The sequence below is a fragment of the Cryptomeria japonica genome, chromosome 1, assembly GCF_030272615.1.
Source record: "Cryptomeria japonica chromosome 1, Sugi_1.0, whole genome shotgun sequence".
Lineage (NCBI taxonomy): Eukaryota > Viridiplantae > Streptophyta > Pinopsida > Cupressales > Cupressaceae > Cryptomeria > Cryptomeria japonica.
This window is the reverse complement of record NC_081405.1, coordinates 252,745,572-252,766,711: the sequence shown is the minus strand read 5'-3', so window position 1 is coordinate 252,766,711 and position 21,140 is coordinate 252,745,572. Positions and strand designations below refer to the sequence as shown.

The 21,140-nt window shown below is 37.2% G+C and overlaps 1 protein-coding gene across 2 annotated transcripts; it reads right to left on the bottom strand.

Annotated features, from left to right (window-relative positions):
• Positions 1–4,370: 4,370 nt before the first annotated feature.
• Positions 4,371–8,259, bottom strand: LOC131050551 (leucine-rich repeat receptor-like protein kinase PEPR1). 2 transcript variants are annotated; one of them, XM_057984754.2, is made up of 2 exons: positions 5,103–8,259; positions 4,371–4,993 (listed from the first exon to the last, which is right to left on the bottom strand). In XM_057984754.2, exons 1-2 carry the CDS (start codon positions 8,041–8,043, stop codon positions 4,632–4,634), a joined length of 3,303 nt encoding a protein of 1,100 aa, XP_057840737.2. In that variant the 5' UTR covers positions 8,044–8,259; the 3' UTR covers positions 4,371–4,631. The 2 variants fall into 2 exon arrangements, with proteins under 2 accessions (XP_057840737.2, XP_057840736.2); XM_057984753.2 differs by having other exon boundaries at positions 5,079–8,258.
• Positions 8,260–21,140: the final 12,881 nt, after the last annotated feature.

Sequence of the window (21,140 nt, the reverse complement as noted above, 5' to 3'; positions counted from 1 at the left end):
TAGAGATAAGTTCACAAATAGATAAAGAGGGGCAAGGAGGAAGGAGGAAGGAACTAGAGAGGAAAGATATATAGATGTTAGAGACCTAGAGCATAGGAAGAGAGGGGTGAGAAACCTAGGGTCAATAGATAGAGGTGATGGAGATAGAGGGGGAGAGAGAGGCAGGTAGGCAGGTAATGCTATAAAGAGGGAGAGGTAGAGATGTAAAGATAAAGGGATGGAGAGAGAGAGAGAGGTTGGGAAGGAGAGGTAGTGATTGTTAGAATGGAGAGAGAGTGGAGAGAAACAATAAGAGGAGAAGAGAGATGGAGGGAGAAAAAGATATATATGGAGATAATGAGGGAATACAATAGAGAGAGTAGCAGAGACCTAGATAGGGGAGAGAGAGAGAGAGAGAAGAGAGAAGAGAGGAAGAGTAATATTTCTAGAGTTTAGGAGAGATGAAGAAGTTAAGGGATAGAAAAATGAAGGATAGATTTAATAAAGGGAGAGGGGGTAGGGGTGATGGAGAGAGAGAGAGAGAGAGAGAGAGAGAGAGAGAGAGAGAGAGAGAGAGAGAGAGAGAGAGAGAGAGAGAGAGAGAGAGAGAGGTGGAGAAGGAGGGAGAGAAATGGAGAGGGGATAGATAGAGAGGGGTAAGGAGGCAAGGAGAGAGGTGGATAAGGAGGTAAATAAATAGAGAGGGGAGAGATAAAATTCCTAGAGCCTAGGGAGAGAGGGGAGAGAGACTTAGGGGAGAGATAAAGTGAGATAGATATATGGAGGAGAGAGGTTGCTAATGAGATAGGGAGGGAGAGATAGAGAGGTAAATTTGGAGGGAAGGAGATACCTAGGGATGGGGAAAAAGAGGGTGGGAGGGAGAGGTAGTGATTGATAGAATAGAGAGAAAGGGGAGAGAAACAATAAGATAGGGAGAGAGAATAAGAGAGAAGGAGGGAGGGAGGGAGGGATAGATATGAGCATAAGGAGGGAGGGTAAGGTAGAGAAGGAGAGATGATGGGAGAGACTTGGAAAAATAGAGGTAGGGAGAGAGTGTGGGGGAAGTGTGTAAAGAGAGAGGAGACATATAGTAGTGATTAAAAGGGAATAGAGAAGTAGAAAGGTAGTGATAGTTATTGGGGGACAGAGGAGATAGTGAAACATGGCCAAGTAGAAAGGGGGCATAAAAAGAGTGATAGAGAAAGATCTATAGGTCTTAGAGATTTGGGGGGAGATAAACAAAGTGAGATAGAGAGAGTGAGCTAATGTTGATAAGAGCATGCAAATTACTGAAATTAAATTATATGATCTTCTAAACCCTAGAATCTACATTACAACTCCTAGAGATTTGAAACCACTCTGAAACATCTTGCAAATATATACATAAAATATAACTTAAAGTATAAGAAAGGAAAATTACATATTGAAATGTGACTTATTTATTATTCTCATGTGGGACCCTCACCCCTCCTCAACACCTTAACCTCTCCAGGAGTGCTCTCACTAACTGTTTAAACTTTTGGTGTAGAGGCAACTAGTTTGTGTTAACAAAATTGGTACCTCTATTGGGGAAGGTTCAACTCCCACTAATGATAGCTTACTCACCTAGTGGTCAACTCTGTCCAGTACAAACCTCTCATCTTAGGGGGATAAACTATTGTCATGTGGGACCCTCAACCCCCCTCGACACCCTAACCTCTCTAGTGGTGCTCTAACTCAATTCAATTTTTTGGTGTAGTGGAAACTGGTCTATGTTAGCAAAACTGGCAACTTTGTTGAGGAGGGTTCGACTCCCATTGGTGACAACTTACTTGCCTTGTGGTCGACTATGTCCAGTACGGATATCTTAGCTCAGGGAGGTAAACTGTTGTCACACGGAACCCTCAACTCTCCTCAACACCTTGACCTCTCCAATGGTGCTCTCACTAATAGTTTAAACTTTTGGTGTAGTGGCAGTTGGTGTGTGCTAACATTTATACTTAAATCTTATATTTCATGTATATATTCTTCTTTGAGGATTGGGTGTAACTTGTATCCAAATTGGAACATTTGCCCATCCACAACACATCCTACAATTTTGCCAATTAGAACATTTGGCGAGTGCAAAATTTGGTGCTTGCCAAATGCAAAAAGTGCACATGATTTTTCACATTTGGTGAGCGCCCAATTTGGCACTTGCCAAATGTGCAAAGTGCATTTTTTGAATTCGGTGATCGCCAAAAGTCACCAAATTGTTTGCATTGGTAATTACCAACCCTTTGGGTTGGATTTTCCTTGGGCATCCAACCTAAAGGTTTGGACGATCATTTCATGCCAATGACACATTTTTATAAAAAGATAGAAAGTGACGCCTTTTTGGTACCACGTCTTGGTGCACTCACCCCTAGACCATATTTGAACCAAAGACTGTTACCAAGTTACACATCTGGATCATCAAACTTGTCATCTGACTAACAAGTTTGACATCAATTACAACAAGAACTCATTTTTGCAACAATCTCCTCATTTTTCATTGATGGCAACACTTGTACCAATTCAAAATCTCACTCCCCCTTAGACATCAAAGACAAAGGGTTTCTCCTTACAATAAAACTCAACAAACCACCCATGACTCCCCCTAGCTTAAGTTATTAAAGGTACAATGATCAAAGAATCTTTTAAACCACAGGTGTTGATATGAAACCACAAAAAATAAACTTGGATATTAGATTGAAACCTCCTCTTGACAATTACTAACACTAAAATAAAATATTTTTTATTTAAATTTTATAACTTTTCTATTAAATTGAATGCCTAGTTTGCAATAGAATTCTATAGGTCAGATGGACATTTGTATGTTTGATATATTGTTAGAGGTTGTTTGATATATTGTTGGAGGTTTATATATATATATATATATATAATGCTCCTAAAATAATGAGGTATCAAGTTTGATATTTGTATGTAATCATAATGATTCAATTACACTAATTGCGTTATTTAAATACATAGAAAAATGAGCATTATTATATTATTTTAAGTTGAATGAAATAACATTAATATATAATAGATTTGCATGCATCGGAGACGCACCTCAAAATTAAAAAAGTTGAATGGTCAAATATTCAAATCTATAGTTACAAATCATTATCTTAACTTGCTTATAGGATGTAAATGATAAAGAATTGTGGATACAAATATGACCAATTTATTACTTTGTAGCCTTTAAGTGATTGCAACATTGCTCTATAAATTGAATACGTGTAAAGGTTCCTAGTTATATTATCCTTCATCTCTTATTTTAGTCTTCTATATACAAAATAACCTTTTATGGACGAAATACAATCCATTTTGCATTCCTTTAAAGATTAAGGGGATAATTTAAAAATTAAAAATTCATGATTGATAAAAGATAAAAAGTTATTCACGCACACATAGATCTCTCCTAAAAGTATTGATAATAAATACAAGTTTAAAAGGTATTGATCTCTAAGTAAAAAAAATGCAAGTATATTAATATAATTGTATCAATTTATCTATCTTTCTAAGTGTAATAATTTTTTTATTATAAGTCACAAAAGAACATTTGAGTATAATTGTTTACTACCTTTTAACATTTTATAAATGTTCTCAAATACAATCAAATTTGAAACATAATTATATTAATGTGAGAGTGTGGACAAAATCTTTGTTAATGGAGAATAATTTGATCCAAATATGATATTAACTTACAAATTGTCAAAGAGACAACAAATGTATTAGCATGCATCATTAAATCATTATTAAGTTTGGATATTATTGTTTTGTATATCTCAAAGACACACATACAAGGACACAAATGGTAATAATCTTAGGGCTATAATAACATATTATATTGCTTTGCATAACCATTAGAGTAAGCAAATTCATCCAATGTAAACATAAAACTATGATTATGTGAAGCAATTTGAACAAGTCACATATAACAACAATGAACCTACACAACTTCACTATTTCTACGAGAACAAACTTTTGAACTATGAAGATAATTCACCATTCTTATTATCTCAAAATATTAAATGAGTGTGGCTACTTAATAATCTTATCCAACTAGCATTTTCATCTTGTAGCTTTAATCACAATCCTTTAACTTATATTTATGTATCCTTGTAAACATTTATATATCCATTTTAAAAAATTAAATACATAGACAAATCATAACTTGCATCTTTAATGACATTTTTAAATAATAAATATTAATGAACAATAATGATAAATTAGAAAATCAATAAAAAAATATTTTTCAATATTAATTTTTTTATTGAAACAGAAATATATATATATATATATATATAATTTAAAAAAATAAGAATTGAAATACTAAATCAATCACAATATTACACCAACTTTTTAACTTTATCAATCATTACAAATAAAAATAAACTTTAAGAAATATATTCTTAAGCACAATCTATATATACAATAATGTTCTAATAATTGCTGATGCCAGTACACCTAGGAAATTGCTCCTCTGAATAACAAAAGAAAATAGAAAAACAAACTATGAAAAATACTAAACAACAGAAACAAAAGTACAGTGCTAGAGAGGATGCGCGAAACAACACAACACGTTAAAATCCTACTTAGTGTTTTCAATCCACACTAAAATCTATTGCAGTATATCTGTGGCACACTCACTTGGACATTTCAAAACTCAACTCTGAATTTAAATAATTCTGGGGCGTAATGGCTCTTAACATCTCCACCACTTCTCTCATGGAGGGTCTTTCCCCTGCCTTTGCCTCTGTACATTTCAGGGCAATTCTGATCATGCCCACCATGTCTCCTTTAATGTCTGAATCCATCGCTACGTCTACAAGCCCTTCATCAATCACCACTTCTTCCCTTCCCCTGTTTGACTTTACCCAGCTCACTATGTCCATCCCCTCTGCAAAACTCGAATCCACTGCACTTTTCCTTGTTATCAATTCCAACAACACCACGCCATAGCTGTAAACGTCCATCTTCTCCGTCATTCTGGTTGAATGCCCACGTTCTGTAGTAATAGCCGATAAAAATCCAAGTCAGAAAAGCAATGCCAAAATTATAGCGCAGCAAATCTAATATAGACATTCTCTTACCAGGTGCAATGTAGCCCAAAGTACCTATAAGTGAGGAAGAATCAACAGTGAGGGACCTGTCCATGAGTTGAGCAATCCCGAAATCAGAAACATGAGGTTCCATATCTGAATCCAGCAGTATATTGCAGGGCTTGATATCGCTGTGTATGATCCCTGGTTTGCAGTCATGGTGAAGGTATGACAGAGCATGAGCTGTGCCAATGGAAATCTTGTAACGGATATCCCATCCTAGAACTGGAGGGGGTTTCATTTCGTGCAATACATGATTCAAACTCCCGTTGGACATGTACTCGTATAGAATGAAACCGCGATCTTTCATTTGCCACATCTGCAACAGTTTAACCAGATTCCTGTGACGGACTTGCCCGGCTGTTCTGATCTCCCTTCTTAAGCTCCTCTCCTCTTTGTGTCTAGGAGCCAACTGTATCATCTTCAAAGCGCACAGTTGGCCTGAAGGGAGCTCCACCTTGTAAACAACCCCTTTGCCGCCTTTACCAATTACATACTTCTCACTGAGATTTTCTGTTAATTGAAAAATTTCTTGTAGTCCGTCCGGCACTTCTGCTCCAGGTTCGGGCGTGGATTTCGTTTTGGGGATTAAAAGTCTCCATGAAATCACAACAACAAGGACTACTATGAAACAAGAGAGCAGAACTGATCCAATCACAACAAGGACTATATTGACTTTGCCGAAACGTTTTATATCCTTGCTAGAGGGTGGAACATCGCCCCTGCATTTACAGAGACTACCCTGGTTCTGTGTTTCGCACAAATCTGGATTGCCAGTGAATGAGCTTGAGGACGAATTCCATAGCTTCAACCATGACTTGGGTAGGCATCCACTGAGCTGATTATTGGAGATGTTGACTGCACCCAGGGACAAAAGACTGTCGAGTGCAGATGGAATGGTGCCAGAGAGATTGTTGGATGACAAATCCATTCTCTCAAGTTTATTTAGATTTCCCAGGGCATCTGGAATTATTCCACTCAATTTGTTCTGGCCTATATTTAACCCAATAGCTAGATTTCCTAGATTTCCTAGGGATGACGGAATTTGACCTTGGAATTGATTTTGCCCCAAATTTAGTTGCAGTAATTGTCTCAGGTCTGACAACCAAGCTGGAATGCTTCCGCCAAAACGATTTCCTTGTATAATTAGATACTGCAATTTCTGTAGACTGGCTAATTGGCCCGGCAGAGAGCCATTGAATGAATTGAAACTCAAATCCAGAAAATACAAGAGAGAAGCTTTACCTAGCTCCCGAGGAAGCGGACCAGTCAGAACATTACAGGAAAGGTTCAACTTCTGTAGCTTGGAGAGTTGTCCTAATTCTGCAGGAAGGGTACCATTCAGTTGATTCATGGACAGGTTTATGGAGCTCAGATTTTTACAGTGCCCAAGGCTCCCTGGTAATCTTCCTTGCAACTTATTACCACTTATATCTAGATAATCAATCATAGAATTGGAACCCAGAAAATCTGAAGGAAGAACACCAGTTAGATTGTTGTGGCTCAGGATCACTCGGCTCAAGCTCCGGCATCGACCAATCTCTGGAGGAATGTTCCCTTCCAACTGATTATTTCCCATGAGTAGTAACTTCAAACGTCCGGAAGAGCATAGTGGCGGAGGAATCCCGCCAGTGAGCCGGTTACTCGTTAGGTCGATTCCTTTGAGACTGCTGCGGGCCCCCAATTCTGCAGGTATTGAGCCTGATAGCTGGTTATCAAACAAAAATAGGTATTGTAACTGCGTAAGATTGCAAATTTTTGGAGATATGCTTCCCGTGAGACTGTTGTTGTAGAGATACACTTCCCGTAGGCTCCTTGCCCTGAAAAGCAGGGGAGGAATTGGGCCATGGAATGAATTCTCGGACAAGAACAAAATTTGTAAACGCCCCAGTCGACCCAACTCGGGAGGAATGAACCCCTCAAGTCGGTTTGTGTGTAAGCTGAGCTCCTCCAGAAGACTGCAATTCCCAAGTTCAGCTGGGATGCTGCTGGAGAGGAAGTTTTCGTTCAAATAAAGCTGCTTCAAGGATTTCAGTGATCCAAGGGAGGACGGTATGCGCCCTGTGAGCCGATTTTGAGTAGCAAAGGTCATAGTGAGATTACTGCACTTGCCAAACTCCCACGGTATTTCTCCACTGAATTGATTGTCTGACAATTCAACTTCAATGAGATTTGTGCAGTCACCAAGTGATTTGGGGATGTGACCTCCAAGCATATTGGAAGTAGCATACAGATATTGTAATTTTGAAAGCCGCTTTAAAGATTGTGGCAAGTCCCCAACCAGCTGATTATCGTGCACATAAAGTTCTGTTAGATGCTCACAATTAGCAATGGATGTGGGTATCTTTCCAACTAAGGAATTTCCTCCCAACCATAATTTGGATAGTTGAGTGAGATTCCCAACATTTGACGGGATCTCTCCAGTCAGATTATTGGTAGACAAGTAAATCACCTCCAGCATGTTAAGCCCAAAAATGGAGAGGGGAATGCTTCCGTTGAGGAAATTATCATTGAGGTACAATGTTCTTAGATTTTTTATGCTACCTAGTTGGACAGGAATTTGCCCATGGAGATAATTCTGTGAGAGATCTAAAGTCTCTAGCTCTGTGCAATTTCCTAGTTCAGGGGGAATGGTACCAGACAGACTGTTAGAAGCTAAATGCAGTTCTTTCAAATTGTGTAAACCACATATAGCCGAAGACAGCGTTCCAGAGAGTTGGATTTGAGAAAGATCAAGTATACTCACCGTGTGATCTTGATGGCAGGTGACTCCTTTCCAGTGACAGGGGTAGTTGTCGGAGGAGTTCCAGCTTCTGAAAAAGTTGGGAGGAGCACTGAAGTTGTTGAGAAGAGAAAGTAGAACGGCTCCATCATTGTTAACTGCTTCAGTACGTTGTGTCTGAACTGCTACTACGATGAATGCCAATCGTATCACTCTGACTGTAAGGGAGCTCATTCTAAATTTATCGAACAATCTGCCGTTTCCTAAGCTGTGAGTGTAATTGTGAGGGAGGCAAGGCCTTTATTCAAAACTCGGATACTTTCCATGCAGGGGCCCTACTTTTCTCATGTTGCTGAGAAATTCGTTGACTTTCTACTTACAAGGGTCAAGGGTCTACGTTGGATTGTTTCAAGCATAAAATTAGAACTAGCACTTCACCCAAAGGAGGTGCAAGGATTTCGCTTATAGGAAATCATTTGTATGTCAAATATATGATAGATGTATATTGTTAAGTATGTCAATTTTTTTTGAAATATATTGACAAAGTAACTTATTTTCAAAAATGAATTTGTTAGGAAGACAATATAATAAATAAAACAAAATATATATTTTCTATATATAAGGTCAAATTTGAAAGTACGTACCTTCACTCATTATAATGAGAGTTGATGTAGTCGAGACTCTTCATTTTTCTTGATAATTATGTATGGATTATTTTTCATTCTTGAATATCGATCGAAGGAGAATGGTGGTTCTATTCGAAGACCCTTTAATGATTTAACTCTAGATATAGTCGTAAAAGTTAGCCCTTGTCTTTCTGTTTTACCTATATTAATTGTTTCTTTGGGGAGTGTTAGTCCTTGGGATTTATGTATAGTGATTGACCATGCCATGGATAGTGATATTTGTCTATGATTACCTAGGGAGATGGGTGTTATAGGTATACTTTTTGGGTCATCTTGGTTCCAAGGTGGACCATGGTAATTATCAAAATGAACAACTACATACAAAGGTAGATTTAGGGATTTTGAGGCATTTATGTACACAATATGTAGTACCTCTCCAAGAGACCCATTGACAAGCCCTGATTGAATCCATAGGTTTGTTGTTAACAGTGTTTGTTGTCCTCTACATAGTAGGAAATCTTGGGGAAGTTGGTCAACATCATTATCAATGTTTGGTTTTATGTGTGTCTTCATCGCAATACTAATTGCAACTAGAAGATTTAGTAGTTTTAAGCATTTTTCTGTTACGTATCCTCACTAAATCATTTGTAGAGTATAGGTGCATTGATTGGTCAAATTCCTTTTGTTCATCAATACATAGTGATTTGTTTGTGTGATTCATTAGTAACTCCCAATCTTGTTTAGTTGGTTCCGCATTACGCATGTTTTCTAATATTCGTTGAAAGTCAATTTAAGTTTGAGCTTCACCTTGTTGAGGAAATACTATCTGTAATGTTATAATTGTATTGAATTGTTCCCATAGCAATCTTGCATTTGAATGTGATGCATAGATAGGTTTGTCCATAACTGGTGGTAGTTGTGCCAAGTTGCCAACAAGAATGATAGATATGCCACCAAAGCACAATTGTTGTTGGTGGGGAAAAGCTTCATGCAATCTAGTATCTATTTTCAATAATATCTTTGGTCCTATGAAGCTCATCTCGTCAACAAGGAGATATTTTATGTGTCTCATGTCTTCTTGGAATATTAACAGTGATTGTCCCTTTAATGGTTGCATTTCCCTTATTGGAATCTTAAGGGCAACGTGTATAGTTGAGGCATGTATGTTGAATGTGGCAATTCCTGTAGCAGTAACAACAAGGATTGGGTTTTTTTTGTTTGACGCCAAAATACAAAGTTCACGTTTTATGCAATGTATTAGGTAGGATTTTCTTGTGCCTATTGTTCCTTGTATGATCATGTGCAATGGTTGCTTAAAGGAATTATCATTGTAATATTGTCTAAAAATTGTAAGTGCTAGTTCTTGTTTGGGAGATAGTGGATAATTGAATTGTAACATGCATTGTTCATCTTGTTGGGACATCTTATTTGTGCATATAAAATGTTCCGCAGTGTCATGTAAATGTGGAGGTATAGAACATTCATCCCATTTGTTCATATTATTGAATTCACGTCTACCAAGCATTTCAAGGCCATCTATATTTCCACCACTACCAACCCCCATTTGTGATAGTAACTCCAATTCATTCATTTGCATTGTATTTCTTATATCTGTATCATTATCAATATCCTCATCGTCCTCATGGTTAAAATCTATATCAACTATGCGATCAACATGCCATACATGATATTTATTCATATTCATTTCCTTCCAATTTGCAACAATTTCATCTTTGGTGAGTCCTATATCTATAGAAATGCTACGGAAATGTTTGTATAGAAGTAGCTCACTCCAACAAAATGTTTCAAATTGTTCAAAATTCTCATTAGGAATAGCATAGAATCGAGGAAAGACATTGATAATTGACTTTTGTTTCCTTTATTTCCACTTGCACCCTTTGCGAGTAGAAGAAAATGAGAATGACTTCGTTGATTCAATCAATGTTATTGTTTCCATCTCAATAGGGCATTGTATGTAGGAATTTAGATAGGCCATCTGTAATATATTTTCATCTGGTTTTCTTTTGATTCAATGGAATACTTTCGCCCAACATTTAATGTCATAAATGAACGATTGCAAACAACAAGTGGTAATGTTTGCAACATATGGCATGTCTCTTGTGCACCTATATCACGATCTGCAATGATCTCAACTATAAATCTACAATAACTTGCTAGTGCTTGGTCTTCTCCTACTTGCTTTTTACATATTCATGTTAGCATATCAATACAACTCTTTGATTTCCTTTCTGCCTTAGATGCATATTTGACAATATATTTAAGAACAAGTGTTTTTGATACAAATGGTTGACAATCCATGTTTTCTCTCCATATTGCAATCATTTTTGGGTTATGTATATTTAGCCTATCATCATTTCATGCAAGGGCATATGTTTTCTTTTTAGTTTCATCACAAGACAAGGAAGTGCTAACACATTATGTCTAAGGAGCTTTGTAACAACACTCTAAAACTTGACCTCATTTGCATAGGTATGTTGCTTCAGTACACTATGTGTGCCTTGGGACACGATTGATTAAATCTTCATAGTCAACATGTGTATTTCCAGAGAAGATCTCAGTTGTATTTAGCAAGAAAGGATCTTCTTGCAAAGTTCGACATCATGTGTTGTTTTTGTCAGTTGGAGAATGAAGATTCCATGTCTGGTGCCTTGTCGAGCCAAAGGAATCCATGGACATGTGCAGAACCTTGATGTTGCCATTCATATCTATACCAATAATCTCTTGCACAAAGGAGCTTTTCTATTACTTCTTCATGAAATATTGTGAACCGTTGATGCAAATATAGGGAGGTGGTGTGTGGATTATGAATAATGTTGTTTGTGCGATCTTTGTTAGTTTGAAGTCTAGATGGCATTCCATTCAAAAATAGTCGTTGCAAATATGGCCATTTAGTATCTACAACACAATGTAAAGAAGAGAGTAGGGGATCCTATTTGGTTGATCATATTTGAAATATCACCATGACACTTGTTCCAATATGAGTGGGCCCATCTCAAGGAAGATCCAAAATGCATCAATTCTTTGGCCAATTTAGTGTTGGGTAATTGTTGTATATGGAAGCGAAGACTATCAATGGTGGTTGGTATGCAATCTTTTGCATTTTTCTTGACAAAAACAGAGGAAAGTCCTTGGCTTTGATGTCGCATCATTAGATTTAGTGCGAAATATCAAAATCTTGGATGCCTTCCAAATTTGTTATCATGAAACCTCATCAAGTGCAACACATAATCATGCATCTCAACTTGTCTATATATATCAAGCTTGTAATTGCAGTGCAATATCGTTTGGGAAGAGTGTGGGAAAAGCCATGTCTAGAAGGCCCTTAATATTGTATTCATTTATTGGAGAAGAGTCAATTTGTGGCCAATGAATAAGGATGTCATGTTCATTTGTAATTTGCAAGGTTTCTTTGATGATTTCTAGCTCATGGCATCTATTTCGTAATTTCACCATAAATGATGATGAGTATGTTATTTCATTTTCAAGTTGGTCTTCAACAATCATGGATTCAATGTTTGGTGCTACCATATGTTCATGCTCAACATCAATGGTATGAAGCATGTTTTACATGTCAATATTTGATCCAAGGAGTTGTGCTAGAGAGTCAACATCTATTTGAACATCTTTGTAGTATGGATCATATTTGATCTTATATTGTAATGCAGCCCGTACACGACTTCTACTCACATAGGAATCATAATGGCTTCCTTGTGTATGGAATTTTTCAACTATTAGGACATCCAAGTTTGTAATTTTATGTGGGAGATATTTTGCTATTGTTTTGATCTCTTGTGGGAAGCTAATTGTGTGACCACTATATTTGTATTGTCCTCCACAAGCATGTGTAACTTGCACTATTGGATTTACTCATGCTATGAGCATCTCTTCAACTTGGGTTAGATTTTTTAACTCATCTGGTTGTTCTCCTGGGTCCATATTGTTAGATGTTGAGAATTGATGTTTGCCTTTCTCACAAAAGCATCTAGTACAAATTGGACCATTGTCTATTGAATTGGTATGTATTCTAGGGTAGCTTTCACTACATACTGTGCATTTTTTCAATTTTGACAATGCATCTATTCTATTGCGAAATTTTGTTGAAGTTATTAGAAAGCCATTATTGGAATGTGTTCTGGGATGGTTTGAATGAATAGTTGTTGTTTTAGCACTCATTTGTATAGTTACATCTTGGTTTGTATTTTTTTCCTTGTGTTGAATATGACGACGAATACTTATTTCTTCTTTATGGTTGGAATAGTAGTCTTGACTTCTTTTACGAGATTGTAATTTTTTATTTTCCATTTGTGAGGATCTAGTTTGAGTATTTTGAGGGGTGGAGCTTGTCATCTGTAAAATAAAATAGTAAGTCTCATTATCAATCCAAAGATAAAAAATAATATGAAGAATTGCAAAGGATTAATATAATTTGGGTAAAATAAGTGCTAAGTAAATGCACCATGTAGTATAAAGGAATAACTTCATGAAAGGTAGTAGACACATCATGTTGATGAAAGTATTTTAATTTGTAATATTTAGAAATATGACATTGACTTGACATGTATTCAAACATAAATATACACTAGGTAGTATAAAGCAATAATCTCTAGAAAGGTGGTAGAAACATCATTATGATGAAACCAATTTAATTTGTAATATGTAGAAATGTGATTTTGACTGGACATATATTCAAACATAAATATTAAATTTACTATATAAGGTCTTTCAAATAGGTTTGTACATATCATATGCAATGAACTTGAATTTAGGTACTATTGTTATTGCACATATCTTTGATTTTGTCCAACAAGTTGGTATTTTCCTTGACAAAATCTATCTGGTCAACTTTGGTGATTGTTGATTTCAAGCGACCTTCAACACCACTTGAATCATATGCAAATGAGATAGTAAAAATAAATTGCTTGAAAAAAACTTGCTTGATTATAGTCTCTGCATCAGTCTCTTCTTCCTGGTTGAATTGTAGCATATATAAATCCTTCGCAGAAATACCAAGAAGGTGTGTGGCTGGTTCTTCAAAAGTAATAGCCCAGAATGTTAGTTTATGATCTGCTAGCAGTAGTTGAAGTATGTATCTATAAATGCAATTTACATATGTAGCTTTTCACTTTGAACAATTCCATGTCCCATCATCATTTTGCACAACTCTTTTTTTACATTGTTTACTGTCTAACTCAAGGGGGCAAGATGGATAGCAAAATAATTTTGTTTTATGAATTGTACTATTTCTTTTACAATGTGTTGAATTGGTTGTTTCAGATGTATGGTTTGTTCTTCAATTTCAATCATTGTCTTCCTTGTAATTTGTAGGTGAATATCTATAACTTGTGTAGATGATGAGATAACACCATCCCCATTCTGTTCAAACCATGTTTTTAATTTCTTTGTCTTGTCTATGCTTGGGTATATAAATAGGTGAGTACTAGCCAAAGTGCTTATCACCTTTCCATTATATTCAGTGAGTCACCCATTTTTTATTGCAAGCACAACAACCTATTGTAAGTGGTACATCTCTTGGAGTTGTGTACCTTCCTTTTGAGTGGTTGGACCCCACAACGTCACATTAATAGTACATGAAGACATATCCATTATCTTGATGCTTATCCTAATAACTTCGGTCTCATCCCTCCTCCTTATTATGGAGCTTGGATCTAGACAAATCACTATTCCAATAACATCAACAAGGCAATTATTTGCCATGAGCATAATCTCATTGAGAGGTGTGAAACAGAATTGATTTTTTAGAATGATATTGTCATCATTTGAGATAGAAACCTTTGAATCATCTTGTAAACAAATTTCAAGTTGGCTATTAAGTTTGTTGTATAACCTATTTGTTGTCTTAAGAGTCCCACCTGATATTGTATATATAGATCCAACTTGAATATTCATGTAGTGAAGATTTGCAACTTCATCGAAGAAAGTGATGCGTATCTCACTATTTTCACAATCTATTATATCAAAAGAGAAGACATGTCCTTGTCTCTTCTGTGTGTTGAATTGGTGCATTTTTTTTTTCATTTTAACACAACCCTTTATAAGCCACCTTGTTTGGTATTGATTTAGACTTCTAATAGGAGAAATAGTGGAGGTTAGGTCTTTCTTTTGTAAGGATGATGATATTCCAAATAACACCCTTTTAGGAGGTAATTTTGGTACCCTTTCTATCTCAAGCAAATCTTGAGATGTAGTAGTTGAGCTTGTAGCATGTAGTTGTGGGTCTTGTTCTTTGAAAAGATAGGTGGGCTGACCAACAATATCATGTTGCAAGCAAGTAATTTCTAGTTCTAAGATGACAATCCACCTATACAAGTATATTGAAAAAGTGTTCGAAATTGGAATAGATTATAAATGATGGCTTTGGTAATGTATTTTTAATAAGTTAACTAAAAATATTTTCTCATCTTGAGTTGCAAATAGTAGGGCAAGTGTACCCTATGAGCGATATTATAGATCCGGTTATGACTTCTTTAAAGGTTATGTATTGATTATATTTTTTTGGAAGTGTTGCTTTTTGTTTATGAACTCCATCAGAAAGATCCATTCTATGTCGAGTTTTTGATTTGAGGCAATGCCCAAACTCAACAATGTCGATGAATTGAAGATGTGGTTGTAATCTTGGACTCCCATCATTGATCAATTTTATTGCATTTTTAGTCAAAGAATGCTTTTTCACTTGAGAGTTAATCATCCCTATAAAAGATACATCACATTCACAAGTATTTTGTTGTGAATGTTAGCTATAATATTGTATCTTATGAGGACTATAGGTATATATGTAAATTATATATAACAAATATTGAGGGTAAGTGCACCAAGATGGTGAAGAAAAAGGGGGTATAAGTGGCCACTTTTTTTCTTAAAACAGGTAAACCTGAACTTCAAAGAGATATTTGAAGGTCATGCACTCAAAATTAGGAGTTGAGAAAAGAATAAGAATTGTATTACTCTGAATCTAGTTTCTAAACTACTAAAGTTTTTTAAGATTGGATAAGATTAAGAGGGTCAAACCTCTCTCGCACGAAAATTGTTCCTGATTTTTTTAGAAAAACATATAATAGCTCTTTTCATGCGCTACACAAAATATATAATTAGATTTAGTATTTTGCAAAACCCTTTTCTAGGATGATAGGTAAGATTAAGACCTAGAAGTTGTGTATTTTTTTATAATTTTTCATTGAGTATTTTTTTTTAATGATTTTTTGAAGTGACCACATCCTAAAAATTTGGTACCTGTTCGTGCACTGGGCATAACTTGCATCAAAATAATCGAAAATGAAAACTTTTTTAAAAAATTGTATAGAATATAGTGTAGAACAATAATATGTAATTTATTTTTAATTTGTTTAAGTATATCAAAAGTTATTAAAAAAATGGTAGACGTATGTCTTTGAGGACTGTCAAGGCATTGGTAAAAAAAATTAAAGTTTACTATGCTAATGTTGTCTAAAAATAGTAAAAATTATATGGTCAGAAAGATGAGAAGACATGTGAGATTATGGTGGTAATTTTAGAGATACCCACTTGATCATTTGTAAACCCGATGATGATGAAGTCGAGAAATCATGTTGGAAGATGAAAAAATGTGTAAAGGGACAAAAATGGAGGGAAAATGGGCTTGCAAGCCTTAGGGTCGTTTTCCAACCCTCTTACCAAGCCAAAACCCACACGGGTTTTGATGTGAAAGATAACCCGCTCGAGTTTTAAAAAACAAAAAGTACCATTCATAGTTCTACATAACCCGTACAGGTTATGTAGAACTAAAACCATCATTTTGAGTTTCACAAAACCCATACGGGTTATGAAAAACCATAATTTTGAGTTTCACAAAACTAGTACGGTTTATGAAAAACATCATTTTGAGTTTCACAAAACCCGTACGAGTTATGAAAAACCATTATTTTGATTTTTACAAAACCAGTACGGGTTATGAAAAACATCATTTTGAGTTTCACAAAACCCGTACGGGTTATGAAGACATCAAAATGTATGCTTGTAAACTTAGAATATACTACACATATGTATAGATATACATATATAATATGTATTTATGTATGTATATATGCATATCTATAGTTATATATACATATATTTATATAGATATATGTATATATGTTTGTATACATGCATGTCTCTCTTCTTTTCCTCTCTCTCATCTTCCTTCCTCCATCACCGTCTCTGTCTATTCTAAGCCCTAATTATCCTCCTTGAGTTCTATCTCATATCTCTCCCCCTCACACTTCTCTCTCTATCGAGTCTCTCACCCTCTTCTCCTTCTCATTCTCTCTCTACCTCATCTCTCTCTCTCTCTCTCTCTCATTTTCCTATCCTATTATCACCCTCTCCCCCTTCTCTCTCTCTTTCTCTCCCCTACCTCTCCCTCTCCGCCCTCTCTCTCGCCCTCTTGTTATCTTATCATATTCTCTCTCCTCCTCCCCCTCTCTTGACCCTTCTCTCTCTCTCTCTCTCTCTCTCTCTCTCTCTCTCTCTCTCTCTCTCTCGCTCTCCTATTCTCCCCATCTCCACCCTCTCTCTCTCTCTTCCTCTCCCTCTCCCTCTCTCCCAATCTCCTCTCTCTCTCTCCCCCTCTCTCTCCCTCCCCCTCTCCTTATTATATTCTCTCCCTCTCTTCTTATCCCCTATTCTCTATCTTACCCCCTCTCCCCTTAGTCTCTCTCTAACTGCCTTTCTCACCCCCTCTCTTTATCCTATTCTCTCCCTCTCTTCCTATCCCCTTCTCTCTCTCTCTCTCAATCCTATTCTCATCCTCTCTCCCTTCTCTTTCTTTCCCTATCTCTCTCACTCTCTTCCTATCCCCTTGTCTCTCTATCTCTAACACTCTCTCCTTCCCCCTCTCCTTATCCTATTCTATTTCTCTCTTCCTACCCCCTGCTCTCTCTCCCCCTCCCCATCTCCCTACTCTCTCTCTCTCTCTCTGTCTCTCTCTCACACACACACACACACACACACACAATCCTATTCTCACCCTCTCTCTCTCTTCTCTTTATTTCCCTATCTCTCTCCCTCTCTTCCTATCCCCTTCTCTCTTTGTCTCTAACTCTCTCCCCCTCTCCCTCTCCTTATCCTATTCTATCCCTTATTCTCTCTCTCTCTCTCTCTTAATCCTATTCTCACCATCTCTCCCTTCTCTTTCTTTCCCTATCTCTTTCCCTCTCTTCCTATCCCCTACTCTCTCTCTCTCTCTCTCTCTCTCTCTCTCTCTCAATCCTATTCTCACCCTCTCTCACTTCTCTTTCTTTCCCTATCTCTCTCCCTCTCTTCCTATCCCCTTCTCTCTTTGTCTCTAACTCTCTCTCCCTCCCCCTCTCCTTATCCTATTATATCCCTATCATCCTACCCCCTACTCTCTCTCTCTCTCTCTCTCTCTCTCTCTCTCTCTCTCTCTCTCTCTCCCTATCCTATTCTCCCCCCTCTCTCTCTCCCTACCCCTCCTCTTATACTATTCTATCCCTCTCTTCCTACCCCCTACTCTCTCTCTCACTTAATCCTATTCTCACCCTCTCTCCCTTCTCTCTTTGTCTCTAACTCTCTCTCTCTATCCTCTCTCTCTCTCTCTCTCCCTCCCTCCCTCTCTTAATCCTATTCTCACCCTCTCTCCCTTCTCTTTCTTTCCCTATCTCTCTCTTCCTATCCCCTTCTCTCTCTATCTCTAACTCTCTCTCCCTCCCCCTCTCCTTATCTTATTCTATCCCCCTTCCTAGCCTCTCTCTCTCTAACTCCATCCCCCTATCCTTATCCTATTCTATTGCTCTCTTCCTACCCCTTACTCTCTCTCTCAATCTTATTCTCACCCTCTCTCCCTTCTCTTTCTTTCCCTATCTCTCTCCCTCTCTTCCTATCCCCTTATATCTTTGTCTCTAACTCTCTCTCCCTCCCCCTCTCCTTATCCTATTATATCCCTCTCTTCCTACCCCCTTCTCTCTCTCTCTCTCTCTCTCTCTCTCTCTCTCTCTCTCTCTCTCTCTCTCTCTCTCTCTCTCTGTAACTCTCTCTCCCTACCCCTCTCCTTATACTATTCTATCCCTCTCTTCCTACCCCCTACTCTCTCTCTCCCTCCTCCTCTCTCTCTCTCTCTCTCTCTCTCTCTCTCTCTCTTAATCCTATTCTCACCCTCTCTCCCTTCTCTTTCTTTCCCTATCTCTCTCCCTCTCTTCCTATCCCCTTCTCTTTTTGTCTCTAACTCTCTCTCCCTCTTAATCCTATTCACCCTCTCTCCCTTCTCTTTATTTCCCTATCTCTCTCCCTCTCTTCCTATCCCCTTCTCTCTATCTCTAACTCTCTCTCCCTCCCCCTCTCCTTATCCTACTCTCTCTCTCTCTCTCTCTCTCTCTCTCTCTCTCTCTCTCTCTCTCTCTCTCTCTCTCTCCCTCTCCCTCTCTTAATCCTATTCTCATCCCCCCTCTCTCTCTCTCCCCACTTCTTCTTTGGTTCCTAGTTCTACACAACCCATACAAGTTATGCAAAACTAAGGCCAAAACTTCTAGTTTTGCATAACCAGTACGGGTTATGAGAATTTTTTCCTCAAAACCCGTACGGGTTTTGAGGAACTTGTTTTGTATTATTAAATATAATGTACGGGTTTTGAGGAACTTTTTGTTTTTTTAATTATTTTTGGCTAGGCTTGGTGTTACCAAGCCTAGCACATTTTTGAATTTCATAGAACATGCATGGGTTATGAGAATTTTCTTTTTTTTTTGCATGTGGCCACTTTTATGTTCACCATCTTGGTGCACTTACCATTGAAGACAAAAATATAATTGCATGACAAAAATGTAACATGAATTATGTTTTCAAAATTTGATTGTTTTGGATAGCATACAAAAATTTTTTTTATGAAGAATATCTGGTGTATACGGTGAAAATGGATAACAACAATATTGAAAGACTAAACAGATTCAACCACCAAACCCTAGCCTAACAACAACAAAGATCTACCATAACATATGAAGATTACCTAAGACAATGCAAATCAAATGAAATCACAGAGATTATACCATCACATGTCCAATAGGGTTTGGATCTCCATTCTTCCTATCTCCATTGATCTTGCTTGATATATTTGCTCTCAGATTTTATATGTGCACAAGAGCTCAACAAAGAACGGAAATGTGGTTGCAAGTAGGCTTGACCACATATGAAAGTTTGAAAGCATAGAGTAGTTGAATAATCATCGAGGGTTGATAATGAAGGAAGCATCTCCTTATATAGAAGACACCATAAGAAATGGAGGGATAAGATTGAGAGGTGTAAAAGATAAATGGTCGGCTATGATTAGAGGGTAGGTAGTGTATGAATTAAGAGATGAATGACATGTGTCATAGGTAGAAAAGGCTAATGAATTAAATAAATAAATAAATATTTACTTAATTAATAAAGGAAGTGGGATCAATTAAATAAATAAGATGTTTATTTAATTTGGAAAAAGACAATTTAAATAAATAAATGTATTTATTTAAATGAGAAATAAGGCTAGAAGAGGATAAATGAATTAATTAAATAAATAAAGATTTATTTAATTAATAGAAGAATTAGGCTAAGATAATTAAATAAATAAAGACTGGATAATTTTAGGTGTCTACATTTTGCCCCTCTTTGAGACAATGCAGCTTGTCGCGTTGTTTCAAAGAAGATAAGATGAACTGATAGGAAGTTGCCCCAAGATGGGAATGATATGCCCCCTCAAGAGATTGGATGAAAATGTTTGGAAAGATCACAGACAATCTCTCGATAAGAAAGAAAGGCTAGAATGGACTGACCGGATAGGATAGAGTGAGAGAGTCATGGGACAAAGAAGACTGACTCGAGAGACTAGGCTAGGGCTAGGGGTAGAGAAGTCTATAAAAATAGATCACGAGGGGAATACATCCTCATTGTCATCCACACATCCAAGAGATTAGAGTGTAGAGAGAGAATAGAGTAGCAACAGTCAGCGGCGATGGCATTGGTTCACAGATTCGATCGCATTCGCTGATTTTAGAGGCCAGCAGATGCAGGAGAGCCGGTGAGTACCGCAAAACCTCCTTGTACTTTGTCGCCATAAATGCTATCATTAATGCATGTTAGGTAGCACATTTAATGCATTTTAGAGTATGTCGAACAAGGTCAAAAACATCGAGGCGCATTTGCGCTAGTGCCAGGCACGTCTAGGTTATCTAGTTGTGTCTGTGTTTGTGCCAGGCGTGTCTGTGCAGGAAAAGGCGTCTATGTCAAATGCGAGGGCATCTGCATTGTGCAGGCACGTTTGTGCTATGTGGGCACGTCTGTGTAGAGTAGGCGCATCTGTGCAATATATAAGCGTGTTTATGTCATGAAGGCGCGTTTGTGTCTTCTAGGTCAAATCGGTAGTTCTGTGATGAACATATGCTGTCGATTGGATAAGCCGTTGAGAGGATACACTCAAGTAGGTCCTCTAGGAAAGACTGGGATAGCTAGGATTGACAATTTTGTGATAGAACATACGTTGCCAATCAGGAAACTACTCAAGAGGATACACTCAAGTAGAGCCCTAGGATAGGATAGATCGAGGATACACTCAAGTAGAGCCCTAGGATACAGTGAGTACCAAGACATAGTACTTTATAATGAACAAGGAGTACTAGAAAAGAGCAGCACTTTGTGATGAACAGTGAGTGCAAATATGAGCAACAC